We start from the raw sequence: 22935 nt of genomic DNA, 5'->3' as shown, positions 1-22935 counted from the left end.
GAAGGGAAAGTTTATGTCAATATAATATATATTTCACTGACTAAAATAATGGAAGAGTAAGAAAATCAATATTGGGCATACACTAGACTTATAGATATATACAGAAACAGTTCATGCTTATGAGATATAATGGAAAGTGCAGTTTATGGCAATCAACTGAATATGAGCATATTTCCTGAATAAAATAATCGACTAGAATAAAATACATGGCTCAAAAACTGGAAAAGAAATCAATAGGCTAAATGTAGGACACTTTTGGAAATATTAACCTACTGGAACAGACAGTTTGTCAGTTACCAATTTATAAGAATAGCATACAACTGAAACATAAGGGGGTGAAAAAAAGAAGAAAAGACTATTCTCGAGTCTAACACAAGAGTGCCTCAGAAGTCCACCCTCCCCTCAAGTTGAAGACCACCTCCAAAACCCACCAGAGAGCTGCAGCTGTCCGTCCTACAGCATCCCCACCTTCACAACCTCTCAGAAACTCTTGCGGCCCTATAACGAAAACCAAGAACTATACAACTGCAGCTGCACTGTCTCTACCTGAGGATTATACCAAAAAACAAATATCATAGGCCACTATAGACTACCTTACTTGTACTGACATAACTATTCGTTGTTGTGGACATCGAGAGGACTATAAAGGGGAAACCAGAAGTCAACCTCGGGATATTTTTGAACCGAGCAGCTCTCCAGCATGCAGGTGATAACATGCGCCTTGTTTACGCTCGTCGCTCTGCCTGTCAGCGCTGCGTCGGAGGATGACTCCTGCCCTGCTGTCTGCGAGTGCTCTGAATGGAAGAGTCACACCATCTCCTGCGTTGACATTGATATTCTCCCCAGGTTTCCAGCAAGCACGGAGACACTGTAAGTAGGCGTACAAAAACGCATCTGTGAAAGTATTCCTGCTGTTTTTTTTTTCATGCATTTTGCATGTAAAGTGCTCTTATAACCCCGCGGAAAAATCATTATTGTCATGAATATTCCCTCGAAGTGCTCCCACAGGTACTTTAAGGCTGTCTGTGATGTTAAGTAGTTTTTTCCATTTTAAGGTTGTCTCTTATAGTGGTGCTAACAACCTATGTTCCAAAGTTGTCAATGTGACTTCTACTTTTGATTTAGTGTGAAATAGACAAAAGCCAATGGTAAATAAATATCTTAAAAGAACATTAAAGCAATATTTTTTATGAGAATTAACTTATAAGTAGTTGAATATTGGAATAATATGTTTGGGATTACTAATGAATTATAAATCTGCACCATATTTTATTTAAAAGATTTATTGAACCACCTTTATAACCTGAAATTGTTCACAATAAAGCACTAATGTAACTGTGACAAGTGAAGAAGACGACATACATTTCCTGAATATATGGTTTATTTTCTTAACATTTGTGGTTGGTTGCATTGCGATTATTTTTTATGCACCTTTTAAATTAACATTACAATTTTACACTACCACAGCATTTACCCCAGCACCTAATGCACCTAATATCAGAGACACAGAGACAGAGAAGAAACTGGGAATGCAGATGTCCACTTCAGAGGGTTTCTCAGAGGGCTGCTGGGTATTTTAACATTTCAAAGTCCTGTGTGCAGAATGTCCATACTGCAGAGGTGTATTGTAGACAATTAAACAAAACAAATGGGAATTGTCTTTGGCTCATAATTAAAACTTAACGTCCACTATACCTTCCATGCACATTAGGAGATTTTAGAAAAAACAAGTACCTGCGCACATTTATTCATTTAATTTCAACGTTGTCCTTTGTCACACACAAACATTGTTTCTCTGGTGCAAATTAAACAACACCCACCAATAACATACACAATATTAAGCTGATGGGTTCATCTTAACTGCCAGCCAAGAGTACAGTATAGGTGCATTGTATATAATGTGACCCCACTGCATACTCTACTCTTTCCAACAATAAACAGTACTGCCAGTAAGAGTAATGTAAAAGAATGATAATTAGTCCTACACCGTTGGTCATATACGAGGCTTAACAGCTTTTTTCAATAATTGCTATATATATGATAATTCTAATAAAAAGAATCAAAAACCTTCTCAATATAAAATGTATTGCTTCTTGGAGTGGCAAAGGTACTGATGTTCATGACTGAAAAAATGGACCCAACCAACAGCTGATCTATGGTCGATTTGTTTTCTCATTATACGAGACCCCAAAGAATCTGTCAAGAATCCTGGGAGCCGACATGATGTAATATGTCAGGGTCACCCCTGAAAAATGTAGCGGGGCTTTTACACTTCCTAAATTGCTCAAGTGCCGGGTGAAAATTATGCAAGAGAGTGCGACCAGTGTGCCATGGCCTTGAGTGATGGAAACACATGCCCTTCAGAGAGACTCCGTGGCAGATGTGGAAACATAGAATCAGAAGAGCTAGAATGGCTATTTCCATTTAAATCAGCATTCTTGAATGATAAATCAGACGGCACTGTTACATAGTACAAACTGGTCTTTTGATTAAGGTGTAGTGGAAATAACCACGCTGGTACATTTCCTAATATTTCAAACACTATTTTAGATATTTATAATAAGTTTTGCAGCTTTGAATTCTATTAAAATTATATATTTTTGAAGAAGAGTTGGGGCCTATAGGTCCTACAGGCTTAGTTAAATTGTGGGACATTATTGGAAAATGCACTCTGTGTGGACTGTAGATGTTATGTGACGAGTGAAAAACACCTATCCTGAAGGAGTGACGTTCATTACATCTTGCACAAAATGATCCATCAAATTCTTGGTGTTGTCAATATTTTCTCCTTTTTGTTCCCTCTAGTTGACAACAAGCTATGATTACAAGATTATCTAATCACTTGCAGTTTTAGCCATGCTAGTGCTCTGGGAATGGCAATGTTGATCAGTCTGTCGGTCGGTCGATCCACCAGTTTGGTCCAAATGGAAATATCTTAGCTATTGGATGGATTCCCATGAAATTTTATACAGACATTCATGGTCCCCAGAGGATGACATTTGTGTTTTTAAATGGAATGTGATGAAATGTGCCGAAAACTATTGAATGGATTGCCATGAAATTTGGTACAAACATTAATGTTCCCTTTAACACCTTCCTTTAACCTTTCCTGGGGCACCATCATCAACAAATTTTAATTAGTCCAACACTTTGGCTTATGACCAAATACTTAAAAAACAAATCGGCCTCAGATGTAGTTTGTGTTCAGTGTTAATTAGCATGAGCTTGTTAGCATTGTCATTATTAGTATGTTAACATGCTGACTTTAGGGTTTAGCTAAAAGCATCACTATGTAGCTTCAGAGACACTAGCACATCTGTAGACTCTTAATCTTGTTTTTAAGATGGATACACACTTCTAATGTATGTAAACATACAGGTGAGATTCCCAAATGAACACATGGATAATGATTCAGACACTTCAATGTGTTGCTTTTACACAAAATACCTCAAAAGCACTAATGTGAGGCTCACAAATGATAATTTAGGCTAAGTAGAAGGTTCTGTGCTATGTTGTGATAATCCTCATTCCTTTCTTACAGTTTATTGGAACATCCCCCCATTATTCAATCCTCACCACCACTTTGCAACGCCTCCAACAGCACCCATCACATGAAATTATCTCCCGATCACTGCTCCAATTCACATGTCCATGTGCCTCGATGTCCCCTACGATTTCCTCACATTCCTGTCCAAAGTTTATCCAGAGCCTTCCAGAAAGATAGAAAGACATGAAAGCATGCCACCAACTGTCTGGACTGTCACCCCTCCTGATAAAAATATCTGCCAAATAAGCCAGAAATAGATTGTGTATTGAGCTGGATGTTCTAGCAGATGAGGCGTAAGGAAGGTTGATTTTGTTGTACACACACCGATGGATGGATGACCCTGCTGCCATTGGAGTTTGGTCAGTGGGGTTTTTCAGTTATTCATGCTATTGGCTGTGCATCTTGTAGACAGTCACAACAAAATATGTCTACAACTTCATTACATATTTTCATTGTTGGCACTAATAAAACATGTATGAAACTGGGGACTTGGATTGATGCTACTAGCTATGAAATATAGACTTGAGTTTTTTGACATGGTCAAAAATAATTTCAAAATATGCTGAGAGCATACTTTTAGTTCTTTTTAAAAAAAATAATTTTATGGTATGAAACTTTCTGCACTGATTTTGTCATAAGTTAAAAACTAAGTTGTGGAGGATAATGTGCAAAAGTTGCTCTTCATAAAACAAAATGTGAATGCAAAGCAGACATCTATGTGTGGTGTGCTTGTGTGTATGTGTGTGTGTGTGTGTGTGTGTGTGTATGAGAGAGAGAGAGTCAGCATATGTGGATACTTAGAGCTTGGAGTCCTTTGTGTGTGCACTTGTGGAGGTTACTCCATGTGTCACTGGGAGTCAGAGAGGTGGAAAGGAAAGCACAGACACTCTTAAAAGCCTGCGTAGCGTGACTCCTGACTGCGTCTGGACGATGCATTCAAATACAATATTTACCTTTTACAGCACATTTCTCAAACACCCAGAGAGTTCCATTTGAGAATAATTAGGAGGGAAAAAAGACTTCAAGGGAAAGGGGGGAAAAAACACGGCAGTTCCAGTCTTTCAAAAACCTCAGGATTTTTGGATTGGAGTTTAAACATGCGATAACTCATGATATTCGTTAACTCGTATTCGTCCGATAAAACGTACAGAAGAGTGAAATCTTAATGCTGTTTCCCGAATGATAACAGATGAGCACAGGGATTAATTGTAAAATAAGAAGTGGGATATATGAGCTGAGATTACTGGAAATACTGACAGTTTCCCAGCTATTAATTTGTACTGATGGATCGTGTAATGGAAATTGTTACTATTACTTCTCATTCTACAGTGACAACCTCATGTGTTTATGATAAAACAAATAAGGAAGTAATCTTTTATAAAACTTAAAAAAAAAAAAATTAAGTCAGAGTGCACCATCACCTGTCATTACCACTCGATTTTTTCTTCATACACTCATGGGATATGAGATTTTTTTAAAGTGTAGTGTGCATCCGAACACTGACTGAGAGAGCATTAGGGATTTTAAAGGAGACAGCACTTCTACATGAGAGGAGCTTACACTGAATCACACTGGAGAAAGTGCAGGTTGAAATCTACAACAGAATATGTAAGTGACCCCTTCTACCAGTCACCACAGGCACACATCAAAATGAGACCGAGCCCATAGTAAACACAGCCATGTTGTCAATCCAATGCTGACACTATTATAAATTATGTGGCTTCTCCCCACTTCAAACTCAGTTCCCAACTTGTTTGTTTTCTCGGGTTTCTATCCAAAAAGACAAATTGTGGGAGTCATTTTCTCCTTAAGCCAGCGAGATGGACTCGTTGGTGTTCCCACTGCGCTTCTGAGGGAAAATGCATGCTGGTTATTTGGGTTTGAGCACGGCGGCGGCGAAAACAGCGTGGTTCTGACAGGGGTGTTTGGTGTCAGGGTCTGCTCTGTGTCCCACTGTTTGTTTGAGTTTGTCAAAGCATTTGCAGGGTGCCGTGCTCCCGTGTCTACTGACTGACTAACCCCCCCCCCCCGCCCCCCCCCCCCCCCCCCCCCCCCCCCCCCCCCGCCCCCCCATGTAAGTGTGATTCAGACTCATAAGCCAGATCTCAGCCTCTGAATTAGTCTATTGTTCCCTTGATGAGCCAAAGGTGCACAAAGATGGTGGCTTTGCCTGAGTCAAAATACCTGTTTCAACGTTCATAGTCTCTAAAATGGACACACACACTGCTGCCAGTTGAGTCAGGATGCAGTCTGAATGTGCACCCTCATGCAGGGTGGGCCTTGAATACAACATGACATTAACACATTACCATCTTAATCCCTTTCCTTTATTATTATGTTGTGACTCCCAAATCCACCACAACAAAATCTGCAGCAAGATCACGGAAAAGAAATAACACATTTTCACAAGTAAAGTAGAGGTAAAAGTGCCCACGATGTAATCTTAAAGGTATATTTTTGGAAATTTGCTCAACAACTTTCAAGTTAGATGAGAGGATTGATGCTACTTTAATATGTGTCTATTTAATATGAAGCCACAGCCAGCAGCTGGTTAGCTTAGCTGAAAGAGCTTTTGAGCTACAGAAACAATAGAAAGAGCTATCCTGGCTCTGTCCATAACAAAATCCACCTACCAGCACCTCTAAAGATTAGTAATTAACACGTTATATCTGTATATGCAGTCACCGCATCCTGACAAGAAATAGTACAGCACATAACCCACCGTAAAACCACAAATCGATGTTTCAGTTTTGAATGGATTGAGCAAAAAAGATATAACATGTTAATAAATGAACTCAGAAGACATGCTGGTAGGTGGATTTTGTTACCTTTGCACAGAGCCAGGCTAGCTGTTTGCCTGTATCAGTCTTAATAATAAGCTAAGCTGTCTGCATATTGTCATATTTAACATAGTCATTAAAGTGGTATTGATCTTTTCATCTAAACTCTAACCAAATGGAAAATTCCCAAAGTTTCATAAAGTTTCTTTAATGCTGGGGTTGCATACTTAAATCAATTTTGCATCTTTGAACATAAGATAACTGACTTTAACATTCAACTTTAACCTGCTTACAACATGTACCGTTAACACACGAACAATTTCTCTTCCTTTTTATTCAAAAACTTACAGCGAGCTAAATGGTTTGTCTTGTATGTAAAATATAGGAACACAACGCTTGGTTTCACACTGTATCTGTAACATTGGGTATTGATTTCTCCAGAACAACATGGAGGTCCAACTGTAGGTCTCGACCTTACTTTTTGAAACATTGTCCTAAACAGACCCAGACATTGTTTGATTTGGCTGCCAGCTCAGGTCCAGTCAGATCCAAGTCTTTGTTTTTCCCTCCATGTTTCTAGAATAGGTGGGGTCTGTTTCAGCATTTACTTCAAAGAAACCTTTCATCTGATTCAAAAATTTATCAATGTTGGGCCTTTTTATGTATTCGCCTTTTTCTCCTCTCTTACCTGCACAGTCTCTCGTCCCCTTTAGATCTCCTTTTGTCTAGAATTATGAAACAATTTTTGATGTGTGAAATTTACTTTTGGAAAACTGAATCACAGTATAAGAAAATCTCGATAATTTCCACAATGCAGTATAGAGTATCCTCAGAAAATTTCCACGTTCAGGGTTTTAAACTCATCCATTAAAGGAATAGCTTGACATTTTGGGAAATATGCTTATTCACTTTCTTGCTAAGATTGGAAAATTTGATGCATTCACCGTCATGTTGTGAAAGCACTTATTTGCTTTTTTGCATGATATTATTTGCCCAAAATGTTGAACTATTCCTCTAAAAATGTCAAAGAACACCTTCCTAACGAACTCTAGTCCAGCAAATAGAAGACACAGGCAGTGAAATGTGTTTGTAATAACTAAAATGTCTGTCTTTTTTTTTTGTTTTTAAGCAGATGGCTTTTTGAGACCCGTCTGTCATCCGTGCCAGCAGATGCTTTTGCCAACATGGTCAACATCTCTAGGATGTGAGTGGCGATTTATTCAGTGGGATTATTCCATTCAAGCCTCATACACTTTCCATTAACAGCTATTCAAACACAAACCCTTCAAAGCTGCTCTCATCCACCTGTTGTCTTTCAACTGCTTTGCCTAAAAAATGTGAATCTATCTTAGCTCCAAACTTCCCACCCCTTTCCTTTTTGTCTCCCACCCAAGCAGATGATATGCTCTCTGTTTAGTATCATCGCTGGCTCCTAATCACAGCTGGAAGCGCTAATGCGTTCCTTCAATAGGAATGTTGGTCCTTCGACCGCAGCAGGGGTTGGACATTGGCTAGGTATTTCAGCAGAGCGCTTTTGGTGTGTGGTGATTTTAGACTGCCATTCGAGGTGGAGTCTCTGTAGAGGTAAAATATACATCTGAGCCTCGATCCTCAGCTGCTGAGTCCGACGTCTGCGTCCAAGTCATGCGTGAAGGGAGACAGAGGTGGATGAGAAGTTTTTTTTGTGAGCCTCAAACAGTCACAAGTGCACACAGCCAAAGTTTCCATCGCCTCCTTGTTCTCCATCCAGCTGAAATGATACGGTACTGCAGTACATGACAGAAAACCAATAAAATGTCAGTCAGATTGTGAATATTATGGTGTGTTTTATTAAGTGGCTTGTAATAACTGTAAGTAAACAGAATTTATATGTTTTTTTTCTCCAATAAGCAGCTCATTTTTAACAGCGATTCAGTGCTAAGTTCATGGTTTATTTAAAGAGCATACTTGTTACCAAGTAATAACAAATGGGAGCAGAGTGACTGATGACTAGGCAATGTATATGTGAGGTGCATGCCTGTAAAATTGCCCGTGACTTTGGAGGCTTTAGACAAGGTAGGCTGATAAATTCAGGAAAGAGTTGCCGGCTTTAGGATCATTTTTGGAACCATACACTTAAACTCAGTCTGTGAAAACAGGTCTTATATTTCCCTCTCATGCTGGCACAGTGCCTTCACAAGTCAGACATAGGGGTGAAAAAAAAGTTTTTATTTTGATACTGTAATGACAACTTATACATTGTACATGAGCTTTGTTTATTTCTTTTAGATATATATCGGTGGATGTGACACTGCAGAGGCTGGAGAGGCATTCATTCTACAGCCTGAGGAAAATCACCCACATGTGAGTAACTAAAGAGAAGGGCACGCTCTTTATTGATTTTTATTGATTAAGCTGTTCCATTTGCTCTCTGGAGAGAAAAATGCTTAATTTTGAACCTCGCCAGCGGCAAATGGAGGCAAGAAAGAAAGACATTAGAAACGTATTTCTCTCCCCTGCACACCACTTAGCGCTCCTCATCAAAGAGGTACAGAGTGCTCTCTTGCAATTCATAGGATTAAAAAATAACCTTATTGTGGGATTACTACATGCATATTAGATAAAGACACTTCAATTTGATGAAACAACTTATTATATGGATTTATTTGGCAAATTATTAAAGTGGTTTAAACAGACAGTCGGAATAAACGCGTTAGAGCAGAGGTTAAACAGCAGCCAGTATTTGGCTTCTCTCCTCGTCTTCTTCATGCTCCAGCTCTTGCTGAAGCAGCTCAGGGGAAAAAAGTCTAGCAAGGTGCACTCTATTCGCAATTATGGGATAGAGATTTATGGCTGGAGTCTCTGAGTGGACCACACACTTTCCAGCGGAACACTTCCTAGCACTTCATGTATTACTGTAAGACTTCCTGGCTACGTGAAGGATTTGTCCCAAGTTACAGCATTTTGCAACACAGCGTTTTGTGTGTACGCAATTTGTTTCCACTGTCCAATTACTGTATAAAATGTGGGCATGTGTCGTCGTTTGAGACAGTAACTATGATTAACAGCTACACAAATTAATTTGACATGACTCGATGCGTGTGTGTGTGTGTGTGTGCACCATTTGACTGTCAGTTTCATCTTAATTATCCTTCCTTTTATTGTCTTTCCTTATTAGCTTCCTAATTCCAGATACCAAAATACAGACAGAAATAATCATTCAAACCGCTAGCTGAGGTTTGTATCTGTTTTCTGGGGGTGTATTTTGGATCTCCGGGGCCTATTTGCCACTGATTGGTGTGGTGTAGTACCATACATCAGATAATGGCATCTCTCTCAGGTTTCCTTCAGGGTCAGACACAAATTAATGCTCTGCTTCCTGTTGGCTGCCTGAGGCCGACAGCAGCTGTGGATCTAAGACTGCAGTCTGAGCTGAGAATTCAGAGGTGGTTGTATCATGTCACCATTTCTCATGAATTAATCTGTTTTGGTACTCTTTTTGCAAATGATACATCAACATGAATATTTCAACCTTTGTTTATGGGAGGGAAAAAAAACTAAAAATGTATGACAAATATGACCATCAAATAGAAAACAGGCCCACACATTGACAAATTACTCGCGGTGTCTCCGCAAATGTAATAAAGAATCAATTTATTTCATACACCACTGGTGAAAAGTGAGAATAAGACATCAGAATAATAACATGCTCACAATGAAAATGTTAAAATGTTGATATATAGCAGTTAATGTTTACCACAGTTATTTTATTTAACATGTTAGCATGCAAGGCCCATGGGAGTGTAGTTTAGACTACTATGTAACATTTCAAGGTAATCCATCCAATGGTTTCACTCTGAACCCAAAATGTCAACTGTAAGGTGGCGTTAGATGAAAACTCCATCACCAAACTCATTAAGATAGATCATGTGACGTGAATGTCTGTACTAGATTTTGTGCTAATGAAAACTTTGACCTGCTGGTGCTGTGAGATGAAAAGTGAATGATTCACTCAAGTCATTAGGATTCATCCTCTGGGGACATAAAGTACAAAACTCCCTGGCAATCCATCTAACATTTTGAGATATTTTAGTCTGACTCTGGACAAAAGTGGTGAACAGACCGACCAACATTACCATCCCTAGAGCCACAGAGCTAATAAGACTAAAGTCTATAGCTGCTAGCAGCTCTGTGAAGCTGTTTCTAGGTACGGCGGTGCTTTGAGTTGTTTAGCAGGCATAATGTTACCCATGTTTACCATCTTATTTTAGCACGTTAGCACACTAACATTTGCCAAGTAGGACTATACACAAAGTACAGCTGAGGATCATGGGAATGGTGTTAGTTTTACAGGTATTTGATGATAAACCAAAGGATTGAAGAAATTTAAAGAAATTATCACCAAAATTGCTGCAGTTTATCCTAAGGGGACCATGACAATCCATTCAACAGATGTTGAGACATTTCACTCAAAGCCACAAATGTCTACCTCATTATGATGCTAGAAGAAAAGTCAAGGATCACCAAAGTCACAGATTCATGGGGACCATAAATGTCAAATTCATGGTAAGCCATCCAGTAGTTGCTGAGATAATTCAGTTTGGACCAAAATGACTCCACAAAATGGAAACCAACATTTCCATCCTTATAACTACAGCACCAGAGTGGCTATAAAATGTAAAACAAAAATGAACTCTTTGTTTAAACAACCATTGTCAACAGTTTTCTCATTTTTGTGACACTGTGACACCTTTTGAATATGAAATAAATGTGTAGTTTTTTTTGCATCCAATGAGACGTTTCTCCTCTAGATATCTGTCAGTGTGAAGTCCAGTGCAAACACGCCATAGCTGACAAATTTGGTCATCAAAGAACTGTAACAAAGAGTCAAACTCTTCACCACTATCTGTTTGGCTTTGACAGCTCAGGTGCTACCACTCCTTTTGCTGTCTGCTGGACAGACTGAGTAATGGTTATATTAGCTGATAAAACTGTCCTCCAATAGATTGGTCTGGTTCCAGTTTATACACAACAGCATTAGGAAGACAATCCTGTCCCACTTAGTGACTTCCATTGGCTTGACTATGTCTGTCTGCTGGGTGCAGTGAAGTTTGCCAGGTGTGTGAAGAAGGACCAGGACACCACAAGGCCTCAGACATGGAAGAGAGGTGCTGGGTCCAGCCCAGGGTGGACCAGATTAACACACTAATGAAACACTAATTTGACTCTACTTCCGGCTCCCAGCTGTCTGCACCGAGTTTCCCTTCTCTTGCACTGGCATGCTCATTTTTCTGCTGTCTCAGCTGTTTTTAAGACCGCGCAGTTTGTGTTTCTGAATGTGTGTGCAAATATCATTCATAGGGGCCACAACACACACTTGTGTCCTTTAACAAACATTAACAAGGTTATTCAAGGTCATGTATCTGCCAGTCAATAATGCATCTCTTTCTTGTCTGTTTGTTCTTTCAGAGAGATACGAAATGCAAAGAGTCTGACCTACATTGACCCAGAAGCCTTTAAGAATCTCCCAAACCTCAAATACCTGTGAGTATTTTTCTTCTTCTTCATCTTTTTATGAACTCCTACAGTTTTGATATTGAATTACACATATTGATAACATATCGGTAACCCAAAAGATGAATCGTGTGTATTTAAAATACTTGAATGTGGCAATAATTGAGACTAATATTCATAGAATTGTGTGTGTGTCAGTATGGAAAAGACAAATCCAACATACAGTATTTGGCCTAAGTGAAAGGTGTCAATCTTATATAAATTCTTGACTCATGGGAAACGGCTGTTGTTTCCATCCAGGAGGTCAAAACTGAGTAGTTTAGCATGATTTCACCTTTATTTCAGCTCTTTTTAAGAAGCTACTGCATATAATGGCTATTATTAAATGATGCAGTCTACTCTGAACAGCAGGTGTGATACCAATATCAAATTTTTGAGACTGTTTTTATAATAGCAATGCAATATATTATGCAATATATTATTGCACGACACTGTTATCCCATATAATTTCAGATTATTAATAACAAGGAACCTGTGTAGTCTTTGTGTCTACTGTATCCTGAGATTTTCTCTCTTCATGCCATTCAGGGGGATTTTCAATACTGGCCTTACTTTCTTCCCTGACTTGAGCAACATCCACTCTAATGACACAAACTTCATACTGTAAGTTGCTGTAACTTTACAACTTTTAAGCCAAGAACTCTAATTAATATGTATGTTTTTTGTAGCATTTTAAAATGCGAGACACATGCAAAATGTACGTGTGTGTGTGTGTTTGTGGTTCAACGTATGAGAATGTGTGTCTGTATGACTTTGCTCGTGTATATATATATATGTATACATTTGTATATGTGTATATGTGTATATGAAGGTATTGTGGGTATGTATAAATATATGTTGTTTCTTTATTATTATCATTATTATTACTATTATTATTATACCACTGTGTTGCATATGCTTTTGTCTCTTTCTAAATGTAAAGCATATTGAGTTTCTTTATAATGAAATGTTATTTATATACAGAATACTGCATAAGCACTTTAATATGTGGGTATATTTAATTGGACTGTATATATGCGTGTGTGTATATGTATTTTCTTTTTATAAATGTCTGTTTCTCCATGTTTAACCCTCTACAAATCCACATGAAATGAGTTGTATCTAAAGTCAAATCGTCACACATCTGCGTTGACAGCTGCTCTATCTAATTTAATTTTCCTACCCAGACATAATACTTGAGAATCAATCAACACTACATTCCTCTTGATGCCACTTTGCAGTCGAGGGTCTTGGTTTGCAACACCACTTCATTTCCTCTCTGTTCGGTGTCTTCCGTTGCAGGGAAATTGTTGATCATCCCTACATCACTGAGATCCCGGCCAACTCATTCCGTGGCATTACCAGCGAAGTGCTTACAGTGTGAGATATAACGCATGCATACCCACACACACAGACATACACAAACTAAACAACACATGTTTTTTTATGGACGATATAATTCTCAAAATTATCCCTCATCCTGACCATTACATACTAAACTTTAATCCTTATCGTTCAAATCTAATCCTAACTGTAACCATTAAAATATAATCGATATTCTATACCCTGAAGTGTCTGCGTATAGTCATTGTTAGAGGTTTCTGGGACATTTATATTTTATATTTATTGACTGGATAGCAGTTAATTTGCTTTTGACAACATAAAGAATAAGTAGACCTATTCAGTATGATTAAGAGTCTGCAGTAACACTAGTGGCTCACAATGACAATGCAAACATGCTGATATTTAGCAACTATATAATTACCATCTTCACCATCTTAGTTTTGTGTGTTAATATGCTAAAATTAGCTAATTAGCACTAAACACAAAGCACAGCTGAGATCGATGAGAATGTCATTAGTTTTGCAGGTATTTTGTCGTAAACAACAAACTGAAATTTTGACCTAATGATAGTGGAGAAAAAGTCAAGGGAAAGTTATTAGAATTCATCCTGTGGCAACCATGAATGTCTGCACCCAATTTCATGGCAATCCATCCAATAATTGTTGAGATATTTCAGCCTGACCCAAAGTGGTGGACCAACTGACCAACATCACCATTGTAAGAACCACACTGCTAGGGTAGCTAAAAATGGAATTACATAAGGCATGCTTTAAAAAATGAATAAGGAAAATATAATGCAGTCTGTAGTAAAAACACTCTAAGTGTTGTAACTCTGGTATTGCCCTTTATTCCTATTTCGATCCAAAGACTAAAATAGCCACTAGAAGAAGTGGGGACCGGCCAAAATGACCTCACTTTGAAAACATGTCCTCAATCTGAACTCACTTGAATCTTACAAAGATAGCAAAAACAAGTACACGACACTCACACACAAAAGGCAGTCATATGTACATGTGGTTAGGTTTTGGGAGAGAGGGAAGAAGGATCGCAATTTTAACACACAGAACAGTGTGTTACAAAAAATGTGGGCTTAAAACCGCAAAATTGCACAGACAGACAAAACCTCACCATAAAATGTGAAATAAGTAGATCCCACATATCCTTGCCACTGCTGCACAAACACAGATGATGAATCAACACATGGAAAATATTTTCTTTCAGTAGATTGAATATTAAAGCTAAAAAGAGAAATTCTAATCAATGCTATGTTCTTGGTGTTATTATACAAATGTATCTATTCCAGGATGCTGTATGGAAATGGCTTCAGAGAAGTCCAACATCACGCCTTTAATGGGACCAAACTAGATCAAGTGTAAGTTAATGTTATTTCTGTTATGCAAACCTTGTTTACTTAATTTGATGACAGTTAAATGAAAGATTTCGACATTCTGGGCGATACGCCTATTCACTTTATTGCTGAGAGTTGGATAAGAAGATTGATAATACTTGGCATCGATCTTCTCGTCGATCTTTCAACAGGAGAGGGAACAGATGTACCTCCTAAAATGTCACAATTGTTAACAATTTCACAATCGGTTTGATAGTGAAGAGACTTTTGTAATAGTTTTAAAGGTTACTTTTTATTCCCTTGATGAGCTTTCACCGTTTTAACGGCTAACAGCTATCTGTCACTGAAACAGTGAAATCAGTCGTTTTAGAGGTCTTAAGTTTCTCAAAAAATTAGGTTACTCAGTGTTTTGCCTGGATTAAACCGTTTCTGACATCTGGCATGTGTATTTCCTTACCCAACATTGAACTACAAAAGAAGTGGGCTCACAGTTGGGTCTCTGAGGGCCTTCTCATATGTACTCCAAAAGGACCTAAGCCCAGCGCTTGATTAGCAAGCTGGAGTTCTCATGGGAAATATGTTTCCAAAAGTGGGTATCAGGAAGTCTGCATTAAGAGTTCCCCTCTCCCATACACTCAGTGACATTGGACCCTTGGGTTGTGTCAGGCTTGTAGAAATCAATTTCACACTTGTATATTCAATAGCCTCACTTGGATAAATTATGTGGCAGTGAAAGGAGAACAGGTAAGCATCACTTCCTTTTCTTCTTTTGCTGCAACATGTTTTCTTCTCTTCTTGTCACCTCCTGGTCCGGTATCCTGCATATTCAGGATATGAGGTATTAATTATATTAATTTAAGCCCCCTCTCCTCTTTTACAACACCTACACACACCATATAAGAGCCTAATTAAGCCATTGGTGAGTGACTAGTGAGTCTTACCACATGGATGTTTGTGTTGGCGCCTGATCTGCTCTGAGGGGAGAACTGATCCCTGCACAGCCCGACCAAGACAAACACGCCCCTCACAGGTCTATTATCCTTATTAGATTTGAGGGATTCAGGGAGATGTGTAGTGAGGGTGCAGTATGTTTAAGGAGTACGCTGTCCCATGTTATACTGTCTTATTTGATTTAGCAACATGAGTGAGACCTTTTTCTTTTATGTTTCACCCCTGAAATGAGAGAAAATAAATACAGGAATGTGCAGTGATGAGGCTTGGGAAAATATTATGCCATGCCTCGTCTCTGTAAGTCTGATTGAAATGTGAAGGATAACTTTTCCCTTAATAAACTTAAATTTGTGCTTACCTGTCCAGTGACCTTCACAGGAATAAGTATTTGACCAAGATGGATGAGAGGGCTTTTGCAGGCACCATCAGCGGCCCCATGCTTCTGTAAGTACCTGACAGGGTGACAATCTGAGACACTTTTATTGACTGTGTAATTGTACACAATACTTACCACACATGCAGTACCTTTAAACCTCAAATTTAATTTAATCATGTCCAAATAGATGAGCCACTGTGCTTTAAATTCTATTATATCCATTTATGTGATCTTTTCTTATTATTACCATATGAAAATATATTTAAAAAAACGGTCCTAAGTTTCACAAAGCTTGTCCTGATGCCTAAATAAATGTGATAAATTTGTGAATTTAGTATTTTTGTACTTGGTTTCTCCCTTACAGCGTTTGTAGTTTGCAACCTGAAGCCTGCTTTGAAGCAACTATGTAACTTTTGAAAGTAGAAAAAGCACATGTATTCTCTTTCAAATGAAAAGTGGAACTGAAAAGTGAGTAACCAATAAAATGCATCATTGATCAGGTCAATGCACACAGGGGTTTTGCTGTTACAGCATTACTTAGTCTGGTATGACCAGTAGCTTATGGTGGCTAATGTTACTTGATGTTAGCAAACTTTAGATAGATATCGTTGCATTAATTTACATTACTGAGTGTGTTCACTGACGGTACAACTCTGCTGTACTTGTGCTACTGTTACACAATGTTCTAGCATTTAACATGATACCATATTTTACACTTGTGGCTACTGTGGCCCCTTGTTACATGGTCCTGCTTTAAGGGAATAGGTAGATATTTGCTTTCTTGCAGGCAGTAAGTTGATAAGATCAATACCAAGATTGATAAACAAACAAGATATAATGTGTTAATTATAGTAAGCTAAGCGAATTTGCAGCTGGCTGTAGCTTTATATTTATCGTACAAATATGACAGAGGTATCAATCCCATCTAAATCTCAGCAAGAAAGCCAAGTGTATCCCCCCAAAAGTCTAACTACTAATTTTATGCATAAATATTCTCTCCAGAAAAAGGAATTTCAAAAATTTCACTCCCTTTTGGGAGTGTATATATCAATAAATAATAGGCCTAGTGTGGTGATTACATTATCCACACCATGTCAAGTTAGATTTCAGCAATTTCCACATTCATAATGTGCAGACTGGATGAGACATGTCTACAGAAATGGGATAGCATATCATCAAAGAGTAAAAATTACTCCTCCACAGCTGTGTCTTTGACCAGGAAATCTGACACGCATTGTGTGCAAGCCCGTTTCTCTGATACTGTCATCTTTTTTCGCAGTTCTCAAGTTTTCTTGAAGCAGAGTTCCCATTTTTGAGGTGTTTAATGCCAACACCCGTTACCACAGCTATCTAGTTGCTGTTATGGCTCTGATCTAGCCGTTAAGTGTCTGGTCAGATAAATGGGGTCCGTGCGCAGGTCTTCTTCCTCTGTTCCACTGAGGAACATGTCCTGAGTGAGGTCACCTCCATGAGGTCATGAGCTAAACATCTGGGAATGACAAAATCAGACCGACACTCATAGGGTCTGTACTGCTTTTTTTTTTTTTTTACAGGCTTACACAATGTGCCCCATGAGAGGAAAAGAGAGCAAAGGACAGAGAAGTGGGGAGAGCAAATGGGACTTAAAAAAAACTAAGCTCTTAGCAAATATTTAATTGTGTGGCTTGTGTTTCTTTTACTTAATCAAATTAATCAGCAGATACAATGACTTGGAGATAGAATGGTTTACGAAACTAAAGAAAGCAAAAGAGAACTTGGCCTCCAGTTGGCCCCTGGAAGGGGGGAGTGTCCGGTGCTGTACGGTGGAATGTCCTGATAATAGGATTGCACAGGATGTTGGTGAGATTGTCAATCCCCCGCATGTCTTTGTCCCGATGAGGTTGAGCTGGCTTTGGCATGATGGCCGAGCGCAAGAAATACCACATGTAATTGCTTAAAGATGATGAAGGAGTGAGGAGCTCATTCTAGGAAACAGATGGAGGGTGTTGTTTAATCCATCTACGGCGCTCTCTGGTCTCATCGTGTCTAGCTCCTCTGTAGATTTGCTGATAGTCTGCGCTTGAAAAGCCACTGGTGACTGCTTGTTGCTCTTTCTGATAGTCATTTGTGACCCCATTTGTGGCCTCAGGACCCTATGATTAAGTCACCTACCATTTCCTACATAAGCCGTAAGGGAAGTCAAAGCAAAACACAAAGCAAAGTGGAACGGCTCCCTGTGTGAAAATATTGGATTTGAGCATTGGTTCCACTCTGGGCAAAAATTTTGCAAAGGTAAAAATTTGCAGGTAATATGTTTGTGAGATTTTAAAAAATACCTTTAAAGACACAACCCACTGTTGGACAATAGGAAAATAAATAATGTTTTGACTTTTCCCCTAAGGTTTGCATAGGGAACGTGATGTGAGAGAGTGTCAAAAAGGTCAAAAATGGGGGACAGGACATAGCTAAGAATGATTGGGTCTATGCATTGGAGGTATCTGGGTGCCCCCTCCACTTTCCTCTTATCACCACTCTACCATTATTGAGACAAAAAACAAAAAACATAGGTTAATATATGTGTTTTCTGAAGTTCTGTCTTTCCCTCTCTGACTTTCAGAGATGTATCTGTGACCGGGATCACCTCCCTGCCTACAGCAGGTATGGATTCTGTCCGGGAGCTAAAGGCACGTAACACGTGGGCCCTCAAGAAACTGCCACCCATCAAAACCTTCAAGCACCTCACTATTGCCAACCTTACCTACCCCAGCCACTGCTGCGGCTTCAAAAACCTCAAAAAGAAACGAGGGTGAGCTTCTTCAATTCTTAATAGTGTATTTGTCAAACGTACTTATGGGAATCAAGCTGAGGCATCACAGGAAGTATGTATGAAAGACAATTAGTGTCCAAAGGAATGCACTTGTAGTCTGTATATTTTGTGTGTTTTTATGATCCACCACGTAGGGCAGCTGCACTTGTATTGTGTGGATCTTGGCAGGGATTGAATCAACTCTCTGACGTGTTTACCTATAACTTTTTACACTGCTGCCATAATTAGTGTCACTCAATGCTGTTATTGTAGGAAGAAGGTTGAGCCAGACTAGTAATGACTCTCCAAACAGGAATCACTTTTCTTCAACTGGATATATAAATGATTTGATTGTACACTTAGTGCTACTGAGGACTGCAGCCAGGTCTGTCTGGTTTTTTTTGTCTAATTTGGTACGAGTGTATTATTTTATGGACTCAATCTTAAGTCTATCCGTGTATGTTTTCAGCTTTTTGGAGTACATCATCTGTAACCTGACTGCTTTCTACGACCAGCATCACAAGCGCTCTGTGGGGCCCCTCCGCATGCCTTCACTCCAAGGGGATAGCGTGGTGGAAACAGTCGAAGATGAGGAGCCAAACGACGGAGGCCACAGAGAATCCCAACAAGACTGGAGGAGAGGTGACTTCCATGGCAGCCTGCACTACCACGCCTACTTTGGGGGCCAGCCAGATGAGGATGTGGGTTTTGGTGAGACCCTCAAGAATCCCCAGGAGGACACCAGCCAAGACTTTGACAGTCGTTACGACTATGTGGTGTGTGAGGAGGGAGAGGAGGTGGCTTGTGCACCAGTGCCCGATGAGTTCAATCCTTGTGAGGACATAATGGGTTTTGGATTCCTGCGAGTGTCTGTGTGGTTTGTGAGCTTGCTGGCTGTTCTGGGAAATGTGGTGGTGCTCCTGGTGCTGCTTACTAGCCACTACAAGCTCTCTGTCTCCCGCTTCCTCATGTGCCATCTGGCCTTTGCAGATCTTTGCATGGGGATTTATCTGCTGCTCATTGCTTCTGTAGACCTCCACACACGAGCCGAGTACTTTAACCACGCCATAGACTGGCAGACAGGCCCCGGTTGTGGACTTGCAGGGTTTTTTACGGTCTTTGCCAGTGAGCTGTCTGTCTACACCTTGACAGTGATCACTCTCGAGAGGTGGTACGCTATCACTTTTGCTATGCGGCTGGATCGTAAGCTGCGCCTGCACCATGCGTCAGCCGTAATGCTAGCTGGCTGGATCTTATGCCTCATCCTGGCGCTGCTCCCGCTGGTTGGGGTGAGCAGTTATCAGAAGGTCAGCATCTGTCTCCCAATGGACACCCAGTCCACAGTGGCCCAGGTCTACGTCATCTCAGTGCTGGTCCTCAACATCCTGGCCTTTCTTGTTATCTGCGCTTGCTACGTCAAGATCTACTGTGCAGTGCACAACCCTCACTACCGTTCTGGATCCAAGGATACTAACATTGCCAAACGCATGGCTGTCCTTATCTTTACTGACTTCTTGTGCATGGCACCGATTTCCTTCTATGCCATGTCGGCTGTGCTGGACCGGCCACTCATCACCGTCTCCAATTCCAAGATTTTATTGGTGCTCTTCTACCCACTCAATTCCTGTGCCAACCCGTTTCTCTACGCTATCTTCACCAAGGCTTTCAGAGGGGACGTATTCATCCTCCTCAGTAAGGTGGGCCTATGTCAGCAGCGAGCACAACTGTTCAGAGGCCAGACAGTTTCGTCAAAATGCAGCAGTGGGACATCTCAGGTCCGTAAAGACAAGGACAAGATTAGGAAAGGAGGATGTGCAGGCCAGGAAGAGGTGCCCATCCACCTGAAGAAGTGCTCTGGACATACCTACCAACAGCCAGTCAGCCAGCAGACAAGCCCAGAAGAGAGCCAGAATCTGGACACGTGAGCCAAACACTAGCTGGAGGTGTTAAAAGCAAGACAGGTTCAGGTGGGAAAGAAAAGGCCTTGAAGTGTTTGTGGACAGATCTGTTTGGATATTTAACAGAAAGCTCCAATATTCTGTATCTGCTTCAATTTTCGGGCCAAGTTCAGCTGTTTTCACAATTTCGGCTGTGATGATTTTATGGTTCCAGTTGTTGGAGAATATCAAGTGTCACCGAAATATGAGCTTGACTTCATCTCACTTTTAGTCCTTTGTATTCAGTGGGATTGTTGCTAGTATTGAACAGAGATTATTTTGAGGGGAAAAATAGTAAAGATATAAACATATATAACCCTATAAATAAATCTATTTTTTCAGTATATTAAGTATAATTCTATTTGAGTTATCTCACAGTCTTGCATAATCTGTCACTGCGATACAAGGAAATATGGCAGATTTTCTTAAGCACTTCTTTTTTCCAGTGATAAGAAATCCTTACTGAGGCGCACTATTTATACTTGGTTATTGTGTTCAAGGACAGCCTGCTGGCTCAGTGCCGTTCACAGTAAAAACTTCCAGTTTTTTATAACAATTCCTATCCTGTTGTCTTAACAATACCTCTGTATATAATGTAAATACATGAGTATATATGAGTGTTTGAGAATTTATGGATTGCAACAGGACACATGTGTCTGTCTTTTTTGATTTTTATGCATTTTTTTTAAAGGAAATATAATCAAATTGAAAACAAAATTGCACAAATCATCCTATGAGCAGTGAGTAATACTTGACTGTGATGTGGAAAGCAGACATGAGTGTTTTTACAGTGTAAGTGGACTTTGAAATTATACTTTTATGTGGCTTTTACCTGCACCAAATTGATGTATCACTTTTTTTAGATTCATAAAATATTTGTCTACTTTTTTGTCTTTATGTTATCATTACTTTTGTTAATGTTGCCAAATATTGTTATTCACTTACTGCGCATTGATCCAGAAAAACACAGTTTGCCGAGGTAAGTCTTCATCTCCCAAGGGCATGTGATCCAATTACAAAAGTAAACACAAGACATAATTTCATTATTAGCAATTTTCTACAAATTACAGACAGGTATGATAATCACAAATATCTACTGTTAAAGCCTTGTCTCTCCGCTGGAATGTCATGGTTGTTTTTCTAGCGCGATCATGATATTTTTCCATCCTCTTACGGAAACAAGTGACTTATACAATCAGTGGAGATAGCTTTGCCTTCACTGGGAAAACTTAAAGCAAATACAGCTGAGACACGTGTGAGCTGCACCGCTGTAACTTGTGTGATATTGAGCTATTATGAGTTAAAGGACACCCTCTGCCAGTGGCAGCTTAACATCTGGTTAGCATTTCATCTACTGGGTGACATTTTTTTCAACGAAATATTCAGATGAACAGGGGGGACTTTCCTGGAAAGAAGGATAATTTCAGACCTTTTTTAATTTTGCTTGCAAAGTTGTCTTGAAGGTATTTGACTGGACTGCTGGGTAGATGGTTTCAGTATGGAAAATATAGTACAACACTCCCAACTGTATATCACTCTAATGCATCGGTGAATTGAGCTGGTTGAAACCTCAGAAGTGGAAGGACTTCTAGTTTTAAAGTTGAAAAAATCAAGAGTGGCATCTGCTCACTATGTTCCAGACTTGACTCACACTGTAAATTCCTAACAGACCAGCAGGACATCATTTTCAGCTGAATGTTTTCCACAGCTTAATGTCCATTTCTTCCAATCACCCATTAACAACAATCCAGTGTGGACCCTTCAAATGCTAAGCACACAGAGCTGGACCGTGATGTGCCTGGCTGCACTTGTGAGGGCCTCCTCCCTTTCACTGCCAGTTCATGTTAACTCACAGTTCATACTTGTTTCATGAGTGTGTGCATGTCAAGGTTGGTAAAAATCAAAGTGTGAGTGACTGAGTGTAGATTGAGGACTCTGACGACTCTACTCCTCCACTTAGGATTCACGAAATCATCCAATAGACAGACGAGTCCGAAGCAAACCGATCCAGACTTGGATTGGATTTATTTTGACATTCTTCCTCTAGCTGGTTCTCAAGACTGCCTGATCATTCCTCTCTCGGTATTTCAAATAAACCCATCTCCGAGCCGTTCCTCAAATAAGCAGGGCAGGACCCGGCGATGCACCTCTTTAAAACCAGATTAGGTTGCTAAACTCAAATACAGTGGGAAAAGAGTCATGAGAAGGAACTGAATAGAGAAACTGAGGTGGAAGGTCTGAAGCAGTTATAAAAATCTGTCAAGAGATTTAGAAATAGCCTTGGTCGCTCAAATAAGGTCAAAGTCTTCAAGTATCCATCCAGCTCTTGCTCCTG

The 22935-nt window shown here is 39.6% G+C and overlaps 1 protein-coding gene across 1 annotated transcript; it reads left to right on the top strand.

Annotated features, from left to right (window-relative positions):
• The first annotated feature begins 51 nt into the window (after positions 1-51).
• On the top strand, positions 52-21247 carry tshr (thyroid stimulating hormone receptor). Its single transcript, XM_042391273.1, has 10 exons — positions 52-870; positions 7460-7531; positions 8596-8670; positions 11776-11850; positions 12409-12483; positions 13162-13239; positions 14507-14575; positions 15869-15946; positions 18475-18663; positions 19133-21247. Exons 1-10 carry the CDS (start codon positions 701-703, stop codon positions 20586-20588), a joined length of 2337 nt encoding a protein of 778 aa, XP_042247207.1. The 5' UTR covers positions 52-700; the 3' UTR covers positions 20589-21247.
• Positions 21248-22935: the final 1688 nt, after the last annotated feature.

Source organism: Thunnus maccoyii, chromosome 17, assembly GCF_910596095.1.
Source record: "Thunnus maccoyii chromosome 17, fThuMac1.1, whole genome shotgun sequence".
Classification (NCBI taxonomy): Eukaryota; Metazoa; Chordata; class Actinopteri; order Scombriformes; family Scombridae; genus Thunnus; species Thunnus maccoyii.
The sequence above is the reverse complement of the archived record's forward strand: the minus strand, read 5'-3'. Positions and strand labels throughout refer to the sequence as shown.

What these genes read in the sequence shown, in the direction of transcription:
- tshr (XM_042391273.1), top strand. Translation starts at nt 701, where the DNA reads ATGCAGGTGATAACATGCGCCTTGTTTACGCTCGTCGCTCTGCCTGTC. An exon ending in AATGACACAAACTTCATACT is followed by an intron (nt 12,484 to 13,161) that starts GTAAGTTGCTGT and finishes CTTCCGTTGCAG; the next exon opens with GGAAATTGTTGATCATCCCT. An exon ending in AACCTCAAAAAGAAACGAGG is followed by an intron (nt 18,664 to 19,132) that starts GTGAGCTTCTTC and finishes GTATGTTTTCAG; the next exon opens with CTTTTTGGAGTACATCATCT.